The sequence below is a fragment of the Mangifera indica genome, chromosome 3 (assembly GCF_011075055.1).
Source record: "Mangifera indica cultivar Alphonso chromosome 3, CATAS_Mindica_2.1, whole genome shotgun sequence".
Taxonomy (NCBI): Eukaryota; Viridiplantae; Streptophyta; class Magnoliopsida; order Sapindales; family Anacardiaceae; genus Mangifera; species Mangifera indica.
In genome coordinates, this window is record NC_058139.1 from 15086178 (window position 1) to 15105829 (window position 19652).

At 32.4% G+C, this 19652-nt stretch overlaps 2 protein-coding genes across 5 annotated transcripts; both read left to right on the plus strand.

Annotated features, from left to right (window-relative positions):
• Window positions 1-3851: 3851 nt before the first annotated feature.
• LOC123211120 (auxin-responsive protein IAA31-like) lies at window positions 3852-5335 on the plus strand. Its single transcript, XM_044629662.1, has 4 exons — window positions 3852-4402; window positions 4581-4807; window positions 4906-5008; window positions 5116-5335. The coding sequence occupies exons 1-4, from the start codon at window positions 4158-4160 to the stop codon at window positions 5168-5170; spliced, it is 630 nt and encodes a 209-aa protein (XP_044485597.1). The 5' UTR covers window positions 3852-4157; the 3' UTR covers window positions 5171-5335.
• An 11110-nt stretch (window positions 5336-16445) lies between these two features.
• Window positions 16446-19344, plus strand: LOC123210543 (chromatin structure-remodeling complex protein BSH-like). Of its 4 annotated transcripts, XM_044628964.1 has the most exons (6): window positions 16459-16575; window positions 16647-16737; window positions 16920-16958; window positions 17077-17180; window positions 17319-17381; window positions 18909-19344. In XM_044628964.1, exons 1-6 carry the CDS (start codon window positions 16505-16507, stop codon window positions 18991-18993), a joined length of 453 nt encoding a protein of 150 aa, XP_044484899.1. In that variant the 5' UTR covers window positions 16459-16504; the 3' UTR covers window positions 18994-19344. The 4 variants fall into 4 exon arrangements, 1 of the variants encoding a protein (XP_044484899.1); XR_006501269.1 differs by having other exon boundaries at window positions 16446-16737; window positions 16906-16958; XR_006501270.1 differs by having other exon boundaries at window positions 16446-16737; window positions 16906-16958; window positions 17091-17180.
• Window positions 19345-19652: the final 308 nt, after the last annotated feature.

Below are 19652 nucleotides of genomic sequence, written 5' to 3' on the forward strand. Positions count from 1 at the left end.
AAATAACATATGAGTTACTAGTGGTTCGGCTCGGTGATTTGAAAGCCTATGTCTACAATGTTCTTGCTAGTTTTAATACAGTATAGGAATGATACAAAATGACACATCTTGTGTCTATTATTCTATCCATTTTTGTCCCTATGATCAAGTTTTTTGGAATAAAAATATATTTAACCATTGTTTCATTTAGGGTTTTAACCTATGACTTAAATTTAAATGGATGACGTTATGCATATATCAATGATATTTTCTTTTTAATTTATGTGGAAGTTAACATTTTGTTTGACGATAATTATGCAAATTTTGTACTATAGAATTTAACTAAATTCATTTTTTGATAACTACATAAAACCTTCTTTATATAAACTATAGATTTGATGTCGTCTAGTCATTTGTCATGAAGTATTAAATCTATGTAGACTTTGGGTTGAAGACTTATTTATGTTAGAATATACTGAGCTTATAAGTATAGAGATCAAAACCTATACTTCATAAAATTAATTGGTTTGTGTTAAGATCTAATCTACTACACTTATATATCATTTATTCATATTGTTTTTATTAGATGTGAGACTTTAGTCTCTAACACTCTCCTTCAAGTGCAACCACCATAGCTGTTAGATCCGTCGTTTACTTAGGTGCGTCGTCACTTGGTATGAGCACCACTTTACGCTGTTAGTCCTCCGTTTAGCTGGGAACGTTGTCACTTGGTATTATGATCACTTTAGATTGTTAATGTCGAAGCATTTTAGGTTGTTAGCCCACTTATTTGGTTTTGGACTTTGATACCATATCAAAATATATTATGCTTATAAGTATGAAGATCAAAACTTATATTATACAAAACTAATTAATTTGTGTTAAGATTCAATCTATGACACTTATATATCATTCACTTATATTATTTTTATTATATGTGAGACTTTAATCTTCAACAATTTAATCATTATCTATTAATCGATGTGTCTTACCATATTTCAAGTGTTTAACTTCAGAGTGATCAATTTGCTCCTGTATCAATAATAAATTGCTACATGATTTTGTAGGCTAATTCATTTTCGTATAGAAGAATTAAAAGCTCTGTATTATAAACCCGGAGATATATATATATATATAGAGAGAGAGAGAGAGAGAGAGCTTACTCTAAAAATATATATATATATATATATACACACATAAATATTAAATACGAAAAGAAAGAAAGTGAATAGACAGCTCAACGGAGGGGGAGGAAAGAGAATAAAGTGAGTAAACAGAACTTTATTGGGGTGATGAAAGAGGTGGTAACAGTAAAAAGGCCATTAGTAAATGTAGTTAAGAACGGGGGCAATGTAATTAGATGTTGGCAAATTTAATTCCATTCCGTAGCGACTCTTTAACCCAAAAGAAAAGTCGCTAATTGGGGGCTGCCCTTTTTCTTGACATGCCTACCTCTAAGTATTCTTCAAGGTCTTCTAGTTGTGCATATATAAATATATATATTCTCATGCTTCAGTTATACACAAAGTGCATGAAAAAAGGGGCATCGAAGCAAGAGGAAGATACCCAAGTGAAGCAACATAGGGGGAACAACCTTTTCTTTTACCCTTGTTTGTTACAACCCCAAAAATCAAATCAACCAGCTTTCTTCTTCAACAAGCTTCAGCATTTCTTTCACCTAATTCTTTCTGTATTTACATTTAATTATTCATAATCCCTATCACATCTCACATAATTGCTGGCATATATGTTAACACACGCTCCTTTTGCACGTGCGAATCTTTGCTTGTGTGGGGAATTTAGTTGATTGCATGTTTCTGAAAGTTGGTCCCATGTCTTCTCTTTCATACATGGGACCTTTTCGATTATATGTAGGCAGAAAAGATTACCCTTCCGATCAATCTCATTTATTAAACACTTAACAAAACACGACACAAACATTATATTTCTTGTGAAACACACTAACCTTTTTTTTTTCTTTTTTCTTACAAGTTTGAAACTTCTGTCCCCTCTTCTTATTTTCTTTCTCTATACTAATTGACTATATATAGCTATAATAATCAATCCCTAATTATCTACCGTGGTTAACAATGATCATCAACTATTGTTTCTCAATAATTATCAAACACGTTTCCTTCTACATAGTTCACATTCTTTTCTTCTTTCAAATGTCTATTATTACAAAAGATTGAATAACGACAATCAGATAGATATACAAAATAATCATGATTATACGTGAGTCTTGCGAAATAGATGCTTTTCTCATGAAAGTAAAGCAGAAGGGAAAAAAAAAAAAAGTGAAAAGAGTCAGATTCAGTGAACAATACTTCATCTAATGTAAAGATATATGATTAATAAAGAAGGTTGAACGGAAGTCTCACGTGAGATAAATAATGACAGTGTTAATTTACAGACAAACATGGCAGATAGACTAAATATAAAGAAGGTCTACCGAATTTATTTTTGCCTTAGAGTTGGCAGTAAAAAGCAATCTCTTCACTAACATTACAAACCGCATGCATTAAACTTATACATGTTGTTTTCTTTAGTTAAATATTAAATTGAAAAGGGCAGGCTGGCTACTATATTTTTGCATTGAATTATCAGATAATTAGAGAGATTATAGAACAAATTTAAAGAAGAAATAGATTAATACCTACTTAGAAAAGAAGCAAAAGAATGTACAGGATAGCTTGTCTTTGCTCTCCAAAGACGTGATTTTACAACTTTAATATTTGCTCTTTTGTCTCCAATCTCTCACTTTCTTTATCTCTACTACGTGCAATTTTTCCTATATTCTTCTTTTGCCTTTTATTTTTTGAAACTATTGCTATGATTATGGTATATATTAACAAAAAATGAAAGTGAATGGACAATCCATCGATCCCCTTCAAACTGTCAATACAAGTTTGAAACTATTATACTGATCAAGCAAGTAAAACACTACCTCTAGTTTAATAAAGGGTCTCACAACTCATTTTTTTTATACGTGGAGTCTCACTTTTTGTCCCTTAAACTGTTTTTACCTACATTTGAAGCTTAAACATTAACATTCTTTTATTTACATTTGTTATGTGAAAGTTTTCAATGGATCTAACTGGTGTTTGGGTGCCATAATTTATCTCTATGAGCCTCAATGTAACTTTCATCATTTATGTCAAAAGCAAAGTAGGGTAGGAGACTATATACAAAAAATAAATAAATAAATGCTTTTTAATTGTTTGCGATTAGACAATCTTTCATTTTTACCCGTCATTAAAACAAGTAACAGTATTTCTAGAAGAGTTTTAAATGCACGAGGAAAATTAACGTAAACGTAGATTTTTATTTGGAGGGAAGAAATTCAAGATTTCCGGTTGGGGCCAGAAATGAAGATGATGAAGGTTAGATAAGTTTCCCTTTTTAAAGAAAGAAGAATAAAAGTGGTTCTTCTGGCTTAAAGGTGGTGCAATATACCAAATAAATAAAAGTGGGTGGACTGGTTGGTTTAAAATTGTTGGGTTATTAAAAGAGACATAAGTAATGAGGTTACCATATCCAAGCAATTGGGTAAGAAAGATCTGTGCGATGTTAACTCCAAGTATGTTTGATTGAAGAAGACGCATGGTTTGTATACCTCATTAGCCTCGACAACCAAGCTCAAAATGGTTATGTATGCGGTCACTTCGAGCTGGAACTTCAATTAATTACTTATCTTCTTACCTAGCCAAGACAATAACCACACCAGTAGTACTTGAATTACTTAGACTAGATTAATATTTACTTTAAAACCTGTTGGATGCCAACCTTAGCTGTTCACCTTTTGTTGGAAATTTCCATGTAAGTGATGATTTCTAAAGAAGGATCGTCAAGTTAAAAAAGAAAACTGGTGAGTACTAGTAATAGTGTTTGAAGTTAATGTAAAGAAAGAAATAGAGAGAACAAGCCACGTAATAAAAAGAGGCGTGGAGATGTCGGCCACCCTGAAGACAAATCAAACCCAAGGGGGCCTCCTGTTGTTGTGTTGAAGTTGCTTGGTTGTTGGATTCCCCAGATCCATCGCTTCTCGCCCCGCACGTAGTGGTATATATTCATATAAATGATCTAACCTCGAGGGTAATAATTGCTTTGAATTAGCAGTTTCTACCTCCATCTTAAACACTTTTTTTTATTTTATCTGCTTCAAATGGGAAGAGATAATGGAGCAACAGCTAGCTGATTATTCATGTTCGTCATCTATAGATAGTAGCAACCACCCTCCTTTCCCATCTTCTACTGGTGGTGCATCTTCTTCTTCTTCTTCTTCTTCTTCACCTTCTTCATTGGGTGTTTCAAGTAATATTAATAATATTAGAAGAGATTTGAGCACAGATCTAAGGTTAGGCCTCAGCATCGCACCCTCTACCATCCAGAATATTGACGATTCTTCAACTTCAAATCAAAGGTAATTTGTTCAATTTTCCTATTAATACTCCATCAATCTTCTAATTACACGTTTTCCTTTTATTAACCTACAGAACCAGATGCCATTAAACACATAGTTCTTAATTTCTTTCTCCCTAAGTTAACTAGATCATATCCACATTTACTATTATTGCATCTGACATCCAATGATCATTTAGGGTTGAGGGGTTTAACTGGCGGCCAATCAAACCACTGTTAAGCAGTGAACTTGCTGATAATTATGTGGAGTTGCGGGTGCAGCAGCAGCGCCATGAAAATACATCTTTGTTTATGAAGGTTTACATGGATGGAATACCAATTGGAAGAAAACTGGATTTATATGCACATCATGGTTACAGCGCATTAATATCAACGCTTGCACACATGTTTAAGACCACCATTCTCTGTATGTATTGTATTTTCACTTGAGCAATAAAAAGGTGAAGAAAAACATACAAATTGATGATGATGAGGAGATTGAGGTTTTTAATATAATTTTTACAGGCCCTGACAATGATGGTGTTCATTGGAATATTGAGAAACGCCATGTATTGACTTATGAAGACAAAGAAGGAGACTGGATGTTGGTTGGAGATGTTCCTTGGGAGTAAGTAGTATGCATATGAATTAAGCATTTCTTAGATAAATAATAACATATCGTGTTAAGGCTTTTAATAATTGGATTTTTTTTTTTCCTTACCATTTTGGATGTAGGATGTTCCTTACCAATGTGAAAAGACTAAAGATAAGGAGAGCAGACAGGTGCTAGGTAGCTTAGGTTGTACATGAATTATGTTGATTCCTTGAACACCTTCATCTATTGTTATTGGTGGATATCATGATGATTTGATGGATTCCAATGAATTAAACATATATTGTACAGTAGTCTGCGTACACCAATTAATGAAATATATCTGAAGTACTTGTTTATTCATTTAAAATTTTCATTACTGAGGACTGTGATATATATGTATTCGGTATATATACCTCCATTCTTTTAATATGTAAAAATATTCATCAGAGCATATGGTGTAGACATATCAATGGGCAGGCTGGCTCTGCCTTGGGCCATTAGACTCATGGCTAGTATAGTAACGGGTCTTTAAGTTAGACCGGTTCATGGATTTTTAAAAACCCGATCGTATATATATAAAATCAGATTTTAATCAGATGGCTTATTTAAATAATTTTTTAAATTTAATTAAAATTTTTAAATATAAATTATTTTTTAATTATTAAAACCAAAACAGTATCTAGAATATTTTATTTATAATCATTCATTGGTGACGGAAGAATAACGTAGTTACATGAGTAAAAATATTAGAAGTTTATAACATAGTACAAATAAATTAATTTACATACTGTATAATTACAAATATAAACAAATCTACTCGTCCTTAACATTCAAATTTCTGAATTAATTTGACATTGAATCCATTTGTAATATTTTGTAATGATAAAATACAAATAAAAAGGAAATTATAAACACAAAGAATTATTATTTATGAATTTAGACAGTTTTCGAAAGAGAGTTGATGAGAGAAAATGAGATTGAGAATATAATGAAAGAATTTAGATTAAAAAATTGAGAGATTTGTAAATAAAATTGGAAATGTAAATAATTGAAATTCCCTCTCTATTATTATTTTAACAGTTAATCTTTTAATCCTATTTAAAGCTTGTTGGAGATGAAGTTGCAATATTTGAATGACATTCTCCTTGGAGCGCATAAAATTGTCCACCTCTTCCACGTGAGAATCATTAGGAAAATACGACAAATAAATAAGAGGTGGGTATCCATAGAGAGTTTCGAAAGGAGAGATTTTGATTCTTGAATGATAAGATATGTTGTACCAAAATTTTGCTAGTGACAGCCACTGCATCCAAGTATGTGTTAACTCCTCTGCCATACATCTCAAATAATTCTCCAAACATATATTAAAGACTTCTGTTTGGCCATCCATTTGAGGTAGTAAGCCATTGATAATTATAGCCCTAACACCCAATAACTTGAATAACTCCTACCAAAACTTGCTAACAAAAATTGCCCCTCTATCACTTGTTATTGTATTTGGCATACCACATAACTTGTAACTATTGTTTAGGAATGCTTAAGCCACAATTGTAACTGAAAATGGATGGCTCATTCCCATGAAATGTGAATACTTCGTGAGCCTGTCTACCACAACCATAATGGTTGTCTTGTCTCGATATTTAAGGAGTCTTTCAATGAAATCTAAGGTGATGTCCGTAAAGACCCTTGTTGGTATTGGTAAAGATTGAAGGAGTTTGAGATAAGCTACATTTTATAGCTTAAACCTTTGGCAAACAAAAGATCTTCTCACAAAATTCCTTGCATCTCACTAAAGACCTTTCCAATATATTGTAGAAGTCAGTCTCTTAGTTGTAATGTTGTCTCTAGAGTGGACTCCTATAGTAGAATTATGGAAGGGGGAGATTAATAATATCTTGCCTCAAATAATGATCTTTTCCTGCAATATACCTCCCCTATCTTCTGAGCTTCCCTTGCTGCCAAGAGTAAACATCATATGCATTAGGATCCTACTGCTTTACTACAGTAATGGCTTAGAGTTGTTCATCCTTATTCCATGATTCTTTTACCCTTTTGAGTAAATTAGATGGTAATAATGAACAATGAGGCTATTAAATTCCATACAAAGAAGTTTGGACAGTGCATCAATTGTTAGGTTCTCCTTCCTTCTATTGTAAATAATATCATAATTGTATTGCATAAGTTTGGCCACCTAAGCCTTTTTTGATGGTATAGTATCTTTAAGCTCTAGTGATCTATTTTAACAGTAAAGTGTTTATTTATCAGGAATGATTCCCACTTTTTAATAGCAAATAAAATGACTAGCATCTTTTTTTCATAAATTGATAGCAACAGATTCCTTGGGGACAAAGTCTTACTAATATATGTAATAAGGTGTCCTTCCTACATTAGGATAACTTCTATCCCATTCCCACATGCATATTCTATAAAGAATTCCTTGGAAAATTTTGGTAAAGTTAGAACATATGTGGTGGTCATTGCCTTTTTAAGTTGTTCAAAGGAATCTTGAGTTGCATTATCCTATTGGAATGTGTCTTTTTTAAGCAATTCGATTAGAGGTCTTGCCAACAACCCATAACCCTTGACAACCTTTCTAAAATTATTAGTTAATCCCAAAAACTCCTAAGCTATTTTATTGTTATCAGAATGGACTACTCTTTTACTGCTTTAATGTTTTCTACATTAGTTTGCACCCCTACTGAACTGATGATATGTCTTAGGTATACAGTTTATGCAATGCCAAATGAAAATTTGCTCTTTTTTTGCAAATAGCTTGTTGCTCCTCAATTTCATTAGAATATTTCCCAAATATTCCTCTTTACTTTTCTTATAGATTAAAATATTGTTGAAAAATGTTAGCACAAATTTCCTTAACTAGTTTTTAAAAACAAAGTTCATCAAGTCTTGAAATGTTGAGGGTTCATTTGTTAACCCCAAGGGCATGACAAAAAATTTGTAAGACCCTTCATGAGTTTTAAATGTTGTTTTATTAATAGATACAGGGTGCATCCGTATTTGCTAGTAACCTAACTTTAAATCAATTTTAGAAAAAATCTTTGTCGTACCCCCTTCCCCAACTCTTCTAATAGCTCTTCAATCACAGGTATGGGATATTTGTTTGTAATTGTTGCTTTGTTCAATCTCCTATAATCAAAACAAAACCTCTAAGAACCATTATTCTTCTTGACCAAAACAGTGAGACTTGAGTAAGGGCTACTACTAGCCCTAATAATGCATGCTTCAAACATCTCTTTCACCATTTACTCCATAATATCTTTTTGCAAGTTGTTGTATCTATAACAAGTTGTGTTCCTTCTTTCAATGCAATTTTATGACCTTGCTCTCTTGATAGTGGCAAACCATCTTGCTCCTTGAAGACATCACTGAACTTTTGTAACAAAACTTTAATTCTATCTATTCTCTTTTACCTATTTCCTTAGCAAATTACAATATCATCAGCTCTCCTTTTCCAGGTTGCACTATTACTGGTATGGAAGCTAATCGCTGATCTTTTCTTAGTAACTTAAGTAATTTAATATGATCAATGATTACCATGCAACTGCTTTTGCTGCCTTGTAACACCTTTCGTTGTCCATCCAACGTGAAAACCATTTTAAGTTCTTCAAAGTTCCATAATATGAAGCCCAAGGTGGCCAATCATTGGGCTCCCAAAATAAGATCATTGTTGTCTAATGGCAACACATAAGCATCCACCTAGAACATCTATCCCTACACTCTTCATTTGAAAATCTCACAGACCAAATTACACAACAACTTCTGGCCATTAGCCACCAAGACTTTGGCACCCTTCATAGGTTTCAATAAACACCCCAATCGATAGACAGTCTTCTCATTTCTGAAATTGTAGGTGTTGTTAGAGTCTACTAAGATAAAAATAGGTTTCCTTCCATAAGTTCCATGCAACCTCATCACCCTAGGGTTAACCATCCTATTAAGAGCATTCAAAAACAAATGCATTAAACTCAGCTACTCTTGTCTTTCCTTTTGGGTTATTTCTAATTCTTCCTCTTCTCTAATGTCGACTTTGAGTTGCTAGGTGTATAGTTTTTTCTTCTTGCATTTATGCTCAAAAGCATACTTCTCATTGCACCAAAAACAAAGACCTTTGGCATTTCTCTCATCAAATTCTTTGCTAGCCAAAGCCTTGTTAGTTCTTGGTAGAATTAATGGTTGTATTTTGCGTAAATTAGAAGTGGGCAACAATGTTAGAAATTTCTTGACATAGGCTAACATTAAGTTTGATTTTGGTTTAATAAAAATGGGTAATTGAATAGTCCAATGTTAGTTTATAAATGGACTTAAATGATCAATAAAGATAAGTCTAATACACTTAAAAGTTATAATTTGAGTAGACAGCAAAAGTGTAAGCCTTGAGGTTTATTGGACCTTGATTGGGGGGAGGGAGGGTCAATTAACCTACTATAAATTGGCTAGGTCCCTTCTTCAAAACCTAATGCAGTATACCTTACCCATACAAAGTTGTCATTCAAGTAGGTTTTTAGAATAGAAGACTAAGTCACGTTGTGCAGTGATCTTGACAGGTAATTTCAGGTGATTCATAAAGGTTTTATGTATTCAGATTGCATGGCGATCCAGGTAATCCTAAAACCCTAAAGTTTAATTCAACATTTTATAATTTGGCGTAGATTTTGTGGAATATAATTGATTTATTTATTTATTCAAGTTCATATAAATAAATCTTACATGTGGTATCAGAGTAATACACATTAGGTTATGAAATCTGAATTCAGGAATTAAACCTTGAAATTATATTTTGAAAACCCTAAATCTAGTGTTTTAAAATTTTTTTAATTATTGTCTTTAATAATTCTAATTCTGAATTAGGGTTTTTGAATTAGAATTAAGGCTTAAATTTTTTTATTTAGGGATTGATTTAATTTCAAGATTAGGGTTTAATTGAAATTCTATTAAGGCTTAAAGTTTATTTAATCTGAAAATTTTTGAAACTAAAACCATAATTATACAATTTGAAATTATGGATTGATAATTCTGAATTAGGAATTAAAATTAGAAATTAGGGTTTTAAGCATAAATTAGGGTTTTGGTTGATTTGGAATTTGGGATTGAAATTGAAATCAGGGTTTTGCATTAAATTGAATTATATGTTTTTTTTTAATTGATGAATTAAAACCTGGCAAAATGGATTTTAGAATCCCAAATTATAGCCTCTCTGATCTGTCGTGATTAGCAGCAATTGCTATGACGGAATCGCTTGAACCTTGGTCAGCCAATGTCAAGAACTTGTGCCTAGTAAAAACACCAACATCATGAACCCAAATAGTGATTGAAGAAGGCAAAATAAGGCTTATTGGCATCACCATTTCTTCCTTGATTTGTTGTGCTTACTGACCAAAATTCGATGAATTAATCCGTCGATATCAATAACATATAGGTGACCATTAAAATCCTTATAATATTAGATGGAGTAGTTGAATGGAGATCGGAGATTGTGACATCGAAATGAAGAATTTCATAACGTAGGGTTTTTGTAAATTGTCGTCCAACCGTGTTGGAAAAACCCATGGATTTGACCTGCTAATTCAAATAGGTTAAGTCATCCCTGTAAAGTCAAATTGGGTTAGATTTGGCCCAATGATCTAACTCGAGTATTATTGAACCCAACATGGGGCGCGTGTGTCCACGTACTAAACCAAGCCTTATTTGTGAAAGTGTCATACGTGAAGCGCCTGCATCCAAATTAGGCACATGCAAAGCCTATGGAAACTTTATATCCATGTGAGGAAGTGTATGTCCATTGTATCTAGCATCTAGAGCATGTCTAGAGGCATGTGTAAGAGCATGAACTATAGTGGAAACATGTGACAATCTTCTAGAAGTGCGTGAAACTGTTCTAGTGACCCGTGAGGCATGTGAACACTACTGGATAAGCGTGATAAGCATAAATGTGTTCTAGAGACGCGTTCAGTGCATAAGATCATTTATTTAGTGCTTTGGCAATCCTTGAAGGCAAGTATAGGCTTATGGTGGGCATAAGTAGCATGTAGAGTCTTCCAAAATGTGTTAATGCTTGTAAATAGTACATAATCTAGGTTTTAGTAGGTGTATGTGCATGCACAAATGATTATTTGGACATATTAGTGTGTGTGAGCATGTAATATGGTTTTAAAGTTATCATAGGAAATGTAAGTAGATCATATTAAAGGTTTGAGGATACACATTTGAACTCGTGAAAGACAAGCAACAATCCATAACGTGCATAAAGGACTTATGATAATATATAAATAGCTTGTGGTGACATATAAAGACATATTAGACACCTTATAAGTCTCCATTTGAAGATGAATTGAATTCTAGGTTAAGTATTGTGGCATAAAATACTCCCGTAAAGTAAAGATTATTGTTCATTAGGTTAGATACAATAATTTTAAGGAAAGATTGTCAGAGACAATAAGGTAATGCGTCTCATAAAATTTTATTAAAGACAATAATATTAAGTATCATTAGAATATTTTGTGAGTTTTCATGATGTTAACCACCAAAGTGGTATATTGTTGAGACTCACAAAATTTTCGTTCAGTGATGATACATTATTCAGTTTTAATGCATAAAGTTAATTTTGGAGATGCACTAGTCATGAAAAATTCAATACACCTAAAGATGGTTGACATGTGTTTTCCTATTAAGTGGAGGAGGAACAATGGTTTAGAAAGTTTTATCTATCCAAAGGTGATATTTCTTTTGAAAATCATATGTTCTAAAGGTCCTCATAAGGCTTTAACCTTGTGTTTGAGATCCTAATAGCATGTCATTTTTTTGCTCAAAGGTGATTTAATGATGATGCACTAGGAATCCTTATAAAGTGTAGCTTACAGTTGTAAAGTTACCTTAATTATTGCCCAATACGAATTTATTGCAATACTTAATTAAGATTATCACAGATAATTCAGTGACATATCTCATGAAATCTTAATTTTGGCAATATTATTTAGTCTCAATAGAAGTTATTATAAGTTATCGGAATGTTCAATCGCCAAAATGATGCATTCATTGAAGCTTGCGAAATTTCTATATTCGATAAAAGAGACATTCTTCAATTGACACATACAATTTTTTGCCCAAAGGTAGTTATTGTGTGTTAAAATTAATGGTTTCATAAGGTGTTTGTAGAATTACATTAGTCATGAAAAATTCAATTCACCTAGAGGTAGTTGTGATTTTTCAATTGACATATGTTTTTCCTATTAGTGTGAAAAAGAGTAGTAATCTAGGGGGTTTATCTACCCAAAGGTGATGAACTTTTTAAAAGTTATTTGTTCTTCATATTTGTAACCTTATGCTTAAGGACCCTAATTGCATGTTATATTCTCTACCCAAAGGTGATTATATGATGATGCACCTGGAAACCTCGTGGATAATAGCTTATAAGGTTTTCAAGCTATTTATTGCCAATGATATTGCTTATTGCATCCCATCTTTAATAAAATCTATTGTTGTGAACAATAATGATAATGTCGCAATAGAGGTCCCAACTAACTCTAACTCTAGAGAGTTAGAGATAAGATTTGAATTTGCACTACTAATTAAGGATATAGTTTTGGCCTAGCGAGTTGATGAACCACCTAAACCCAAAATAATAGCTCCGTGGATAAAAAGATTTCTATGTTAAGTGAGAGAAACCCATTAAGTTAAGGTTACATGTCATAAGGAATCTCTTGTCAATTACCTCATTGGAGATTTACCTTAACCTATAATTGTTAAAAAAGTTGTCTCTAAGATTAGCTAAACACTTGAAAATAATATTGATATTACTAGTTTAATGAGTTATATGACTTGGATAAGGTATGATAGTCTTAAAGGAGTTAAAGATTGATGAGTCTATGTCAAAGGTTAAAAGGTACTATAAGATCCTCTTTTGACTTCAGTCAAATCAAGATTAATAATGGTTTATAATCAAATATAAGAGAGCATAAAGTGAAAAAGTTTTAATGGTAGGTTTTGTTGTTTAAACAATTCTCGATTATAAAGAAAGAACAATAATAATAAGTACTAGTTTTAATTGCCCAAATAAGGTTAAGGTTTCTAGATGTAAAGTTAGTCAATAAATAAAGACTAGGTAAGTTGGGGTTCTATATTTAAGTTGAAAATTGTGTGGATATTAAAGTTATCAATATGGGCATAATGGATATTTTGCCAATATTCTGGAATTCTAAAATGATGTAGCTATAAAACTCAATCATAGTTTTAAAGCCATGATGAGGAGCAATTGTGACTAAGTATCCTTGGGGTAAAGTAAACAAGAAGACATAGTATGTTTTAAATGATTTCTTGGTAAATATATGCTGAAAATTTCTTCATAATTTTGGAGGATTCTAAAGAAAGAAGTTTATTACCCCAAATTAAGGTACTAAAGTGATTAACTCTAATAGGAAAAAGGTCTTGAGCCTTGAGACTTTCAAAAGTGATACTCTTCTATTTTAAAGAAGATGAAATAGATTTCTCTAATTCTTAAAATGCTTGTAAGGCGTGAAGGTGTTATTGCTAAAATAATAGTAGGAGTCAATAAAGTTTGCAAGGACCTATGGAACCTGAGATCACCTCAGCGAATGTTTCTAATAAATAACTGATAACTATTCTCATGGCAGATAAGGCAAATACGATTGATATAGTTATGGAAACCTTAATGAGGAAGTCTACTACAAAAGACCAATTTGCTATCATTGATAATCTTTATGTGTATCTTAGTAAGGGAGACTATGTTATTGAAAGCTCATTTGAATTAGAGCTATACGAGATAGATGTCGAAGTGGTCATTCTGAATGAAGTTTTTGTATACAAGTCTATATGGTGAAACAAGATTTATCAAAAGCATAAGGAATGAAGCTTTTGATATGTGATCTTTAGAAGTCTATCTATGGTTGAAATAAACGTATTGACAATAGTATCTCAGAGTTAATAAAGTGCAGTTGCTCATAACTTCATATAGAATGAATTATACCAATATAGGAATATGGAGATGAGTTGCTCATAACTCATAAAGTCATGTTGAAAATATGAGAGTGTTTAAGGTCTTTTAATATCTAAGGTTAGTAGAAGTTTTAATTATCATTATTTTTATTGATATGTTTTGTTATTTATTATTTATTTATTCATTGATAATGATCATATTAACATATTTATTTGTCTATGAATGTATGCGCATATATGGTTAAGGTACAACATATATCTCAAGATAAGGTTTTTCTTGAGTATGACAATTGTATGTGTATGTTTCATGAGTCTCAAGTAAGGTTGAAACATACAAGCTTCGTTGGAAGCAAAGAAATTTCTCTTATTTTTTTTTGAAACAGAAGGTTAAAGAGAAATCATAAAGAGGACTAACAAAGACATAACACATATTTGTAATCACTTTGTGCAGTGCTATTTCTGTCACACTCCCAGATTTAATCCATGCTGATTTGATTATTAGTAATTATGATCAAGGATAATTTTACATTGATAAAAGACATAAGTAATGTCTTGGTTCGTTATTGATGGTCGTATTAACTGAGTTGTTTATTAAAGTGTAATTTATCTTTGGACTATTTGGTTTTTTAAAATAGTGACCATTTAAAGTTAAAAATGATAATTACCCGAGGTCAAAAATTGTTTTCTTTTTTAAAAATAAAATAAAAATGATTAATACTGCCCAAGTGGCAGAATGTTAGAAATTTTCTGGTGCAGACTAACATTTATTATGATTTTGGTTTAATAAAATTGGGTAATTGAATAGTCTAATATTAGTTTACAGATAAACTTAAGTGATTAACAAAGATAAGTTCGATACACTTAGAAGTTATGATCTAGGTGGACAGTATAAGTGTAGTTCTTGAAGTTTATTAGACTTTGATGAAGGGTCAATTAACCTATTATAAATTGGTAGGTCCCTGTTCCAAACCCTAATGTAGTATGACTGTAGTATAGTTTAACCATACAAAATTATCATTTAGGGAGGTTTCTAGAATAGAAGCCCAAATCACGTCAAGAGGTGATCTTGACAGGTAATTTTAGGTGATTCATTAAAGTTTTATGCATTTAGATTGCATGACAATTCAGATAGTTTTAAAACCTTAAAGTTTAATTCAATATTTTACAATTTTTACATAGATTCTATAAAATATAATTGATTTATTTATTTATTCTAAGTTCATATAAATAAATCTTACAAGCAATCCTTGCTGAGACGTTTGCTTCATGATTGATGGTGTAGTGCTACTGGGGTTTTTGTGAAAAATGCAGATTTGGAGTCTTGATAGGTGGTTTCGGTTGATCACGCATGGCTGCCACTATGATCTCCTGGAGTTTAGCCAGAGAATAAGCCTCAGCGAGAGTCCTGGGCTTAAACATCCGAACCCACATCTGCAAGACATCCACCAATCCAGAAAGGAAAAAATTGAGAGTTTGATCTTCTCAAATCCCAACTCTTGGGTACAGTTCCTCGAAGGCATCTAAATAACTCTAGAGGGAACCCTCCTATTTTAAATTTCCTAAATTCGATAAAGGGATCATCATAGGCTTGCGTCCCAAATCATGAATTTAAAGTTTGAATGTACTCATTCCACATTATATTATGATCACCTCTTACATTCATGAGACCCTGATGCTATTGTATGACTTTGCTTTAAGGTGCACAGTAGCCACCTTCACCTAATTTTTACGAGTTGTGTCGTCTACTTCGAAAAAATATTCAGTTTGCAGGGTCCAGCTCTCAAGGTCCTCACCATTGAATGTGGGAAATTCAAGTTAGTGGATCTTCCCCAAGGTGCTTTCTGATTCATGCTTGTGGACACTCCTTCCTCAATCAGATCAACTGATTTCTGTTTCGTAATGATTTCAGACTGTTGCATAGTAAGTCTTCTTATTAAGGTTTTAATCTCATCAACATACTGCTTCAAAAGTCAATGTTGACGTAACTCAGCCTCCTGGATCATTTGCATCATCTCTGGTTTCAGCTCGTGTGCCTTCAACCATTAAGGATCGAATGGTCAGATACCACTTGATGCAAACTATTAAGTAAGTACAGAAGAATTTCAGAGAATCCAAAGAAATTCAGAGAATGCAGATTCACAGAAAAATGAAGAAGAAGATTAATAGTGATTCTAATTGCATGACTTCCGTTCATTAAAACTTTGAGGCCATATATGCCACTCACAAGATTACAATTGAATTCTTATTTGGTAATCATATTGTTGGATAAAGGCACTTTTATTTGGTAATGATATTGCTGTATAAACACACTTTTTTTTGGCAATAATATTGCTAGACACAGATTATCTTTCTCAATTTATTCATAATCCCAATACGACACCGTTTCCCTGTTCCCAGCGAATGCCTCTTCCAATTCTTGCCACACGACATCGTTTTGGGACTAACTGTTCGAATTCACATCGGTACACTGCTGTCAAAATTATTTCCATCAAGGTTTTAGTTATCACTATTTTCCGCTTTATTCTTTTCCTATCACTCCTGTGTCATTTCATTTAATTAATAATGCTTTGGTCTCTTCTTCTTAGCTCGATCTTCAAGTCAATAGTAATGTCATCGAGGATCAGTTTTTGTGGGTGAGTCTGCGCCTTTGCTTTCTCGGGTTTCTTTTCATTGTTTTCTTATATGCTGCGCCTTCTTTTGTGAGATTTCAAGACTGGAACAATTATGAGAGTGACCCGGAAGATTTTGCAAGAACCTTTTGTCAAGATTTGGCTTTTCAAGACCCTGAAGTTGGGGTAACTACTTTTATTCATTCAGCATGTAAATTTGCTATGATGTTAAGTTGTTTAGGTCAAATAGCTATGTTTTTACTTGCATGCAGTGAAACTAAACCATCTTCCCTCTTTTCTTTTCCTCTTCTTTAGAGTTGTTATGAACTTGTTGATTTCTAAGATAATCTTTAGTTTGTTTTTTGCAGCCTGTAGTTGCCTTTGCAATCAGGGAACAGCTTTTTGAGGTTGTGAATTTTCTGCTTTTCTTTTATTTACATCGGGAATTTGACTTTATTTTGTAGATATGTGGAATATATTTTTTATTGGTGTCTTACAAAATTTTTATTGTATTTCGTGTTCTAGATTGCAATTCATAGTGTAGCTTCTGCTAGAGAAATTAAAATGAACAAGAAAGGTCGTGGGGGGGGTTGGGGTGTGGTGGGAGCGCTTGAGCATGTCCCAACTAGGTTTGTTTACACAGATTTTTTTTTTTTCTTGCTTGAATTTGCCCATTTTAGAATTCGATGATATGAATTCAGTTTAGAGCAATATCTGATCTTATACTATTTTGGGCATCATTAACCTGCTTATACTCTCTCTAACAGTGAAGCAGGTGGAAATGTATTGGACTGTATGAAGTTATTCAGATGTAATTCTAGCGTGGTTAGGTATGAATGTTTTTTTTTTTTTTTATACTTGTTCATCTCCATATTCATCAAAAGTATGTTAGAGGAACACACATCAAAGAGAAAAGAATTACTTGTTTTATAAACATTACATTTAACTCTATTGGATCATCTCGCGCCCCAAATGATTGATGCTTTAGAGACTTTGAAAGCTTCTGTTGCCAACATTCTAAAAGCTTCTATAAGAAGAGAAAGAACATAAAACACAAAGAATAACCTTGCCTAAGTTGTTGGAGCTTTTTCTTTTGTCATTACAGTTAATTATCAGCTTGAAATTATGTTGCCATCCTGTTTCTTCCCATCAAAGAAACCTTGAATCAGAAACACCATATCTTAATCCTGAAATTATCATTTTTGTATAGGTTTTTGGTATAAGTAATTATTTCTTTGTACTTTCCTCATAATTGTAGTTGTCCTATTTCTACATTTTTTTAATCTTGTTTTAAGTGCACATTTTTCCTTTTTGAGCTAGCCAATGTTAGACAATCTAGTAGCAACAAATGATACAAAATTTTTTTATAGAATTTCTATTGTCATGTGTTAGGATTAGAATAGATTAGGATAGTAATGAAAATAATAGAAATTAGATATTAGGATAATATTCGAATAATTTAATTAGGATAATAATGGAAATAATGGGTGACAATATTTGAATAATGAAAGATAGATAATGACTGAATTAATTATAAGAAATTAAAGATTTGAATTAGGATTAGATATTATGATATGAGAAGAATAAAGGGGCAATAGCAGTGAGCAAAAAGGGGAGGAGAATGACAGGAATGGGGAGGCTTGACTCTTCAAAATGTCATATTTATCATATTGTAATCCTTTTTTTAATCAATAAAATTGTTTTTTTTTTCCCTTTACTATTTATGACTCAAATTACCTGGTTATCAATAAAATAGTTTTTTCCTTTTGTTTTAAAATTTATGACCTGACTTCCACCAGGCCATAAATCACCATTTTTCAATCTGGCCCTCCTTTGTTTGATACAAGTATGGCCGCAACTTTTCATTTTTGGGCAAGCTTCTCTAGTGACAGCTTGTCTTCCTGGCACTATATCTTGCTAATGTGTCTTCATATTTGTCAAATCTCACTGCTTTAATATTATTTGATGAGGAACTGGCCAATTTCACTTAAGAAACAGTAAAAAAGCACAACATATAAAGAAAAAATTATTTTAATGATAAAAATGAGATTACAATAGGATAAACTGGCAATTTGAAGAACTGGATCCTCCCTATTCTTGTCATTCGAGACACTAGAAACCTCTATCCAAAACTAATTTGCCCAAAACTCTAATATTTTTCTCCTCTCTTGTTGTTGCCCCTTTAGTCTTTTCATAATATCCTATCCCAATTCTAGTCTTTCATTCCTATTAATCTAATGTTTAATTTCCATTATTTCTATTATTATCCTAATCTTCATGATTCATAATTGGGAACTTTCATGAATGAGAAACTAATGGTTGGATTGCTTCTATTTACTACTGCAACAATCCTTCAGGAAAAGAAAGGAGTGGGATGTATTTGAGCCGGTTGTTGATATTTTATCAAATGAGGAGGTGGATGCCCTTGAAGCCAGAGAGTAAACACCCGCTGAGCTGACACAACAAAATCAGAAAAAAGAGAGGTTGGGAAGAGAACTAATTGATTCAGAGTTAACTCTGAGATGTTTGTTGTAGTATGATGGGAATCCTATACTTTTTCTTAGGACAGAGTGTTTGAAACTGTTAATCCAGGGGTCTGATTTGGGAAATTCAGCTTCTTTGCCATCTTGTGTTTTCTTTTTAATCTTGCAATTTCTCTACTCTGTAGAAGCAGAGCAGTGTTGGGCAGCAAAGGTTGTGCGGTGTGCTTTGCAGTGCCTGTCACATGATTGAGAGTATGTATACACAATGAGTTCAACAAAATTGGTTATTGATGACAAATATTGATTTTAATTCTTGAAATTCATAGATAATATTTGCGGCTTATAGGTTGAGAACTTCATTAGAGTTGTTAATTTTCATATTGTTGCCATTTAGAGTAGTTCATATTTAATGGGTTGGTGATTTAAATGATAATGGGTTATGTTAATATCCCTACTATTACTCATTACCTCAAGTGCTTCAGAATTAGTACTGATGATCCGGCATGTTAAACAGTCATCCCGCAAAATAGAACATCTTGTTATTCAACTTGTATAATTAAGCTCGATATCATATTTCAGCATTTATACTTTCGTTTTCGTAAATGAATTATGTTAGTC

Bases quoted from the DNA above. Each gene is read 5' to 3' on its own strand.
- LOC123211120 (XM_044629662.1), top strand. From the start codon at position 4,158: ATGGAGCAACAGCTAGCTGATTATTCATGTTCGTCATCTATAGATAGT. The intron at 4,808-4,905 runs GTATGTATTGTA...TAATTTTTACAG, and splicing joins GTTTAAGACCACCATTCTCT to GCCCTGACAATGATGGTGTT. The intron at 5,009-5,115 runs GTAAGTAGTATG...TTTTGGATGTAG, and splicing joins GTTGGAGATGTTCCTTGGGA to GATGTTCCTTACCAATGTGA.
- LOC123210543 (XM_044628964.1), top strand. From the start codon at position 16,505: ATGCTTTGGTCTCTTCTTCTTAGCTCGATCTTCAAGTCAATAGTAATG. The intron at 16,738-16,919 runs GTAACTACTTTT...TGTTTTTTGCAG, and splicing joins TTCAAGACCCTGAAGTTGGG to CCTGTAGTTGCCTTTGCAAT. The intron at 17,382-18,908 runs GTATGAATGTTT...ACAATCCTTCAG, and splicing joins TGTAATTCTAGCGTGGTTAG to GAAAAGAAAGGAGTGGGATG.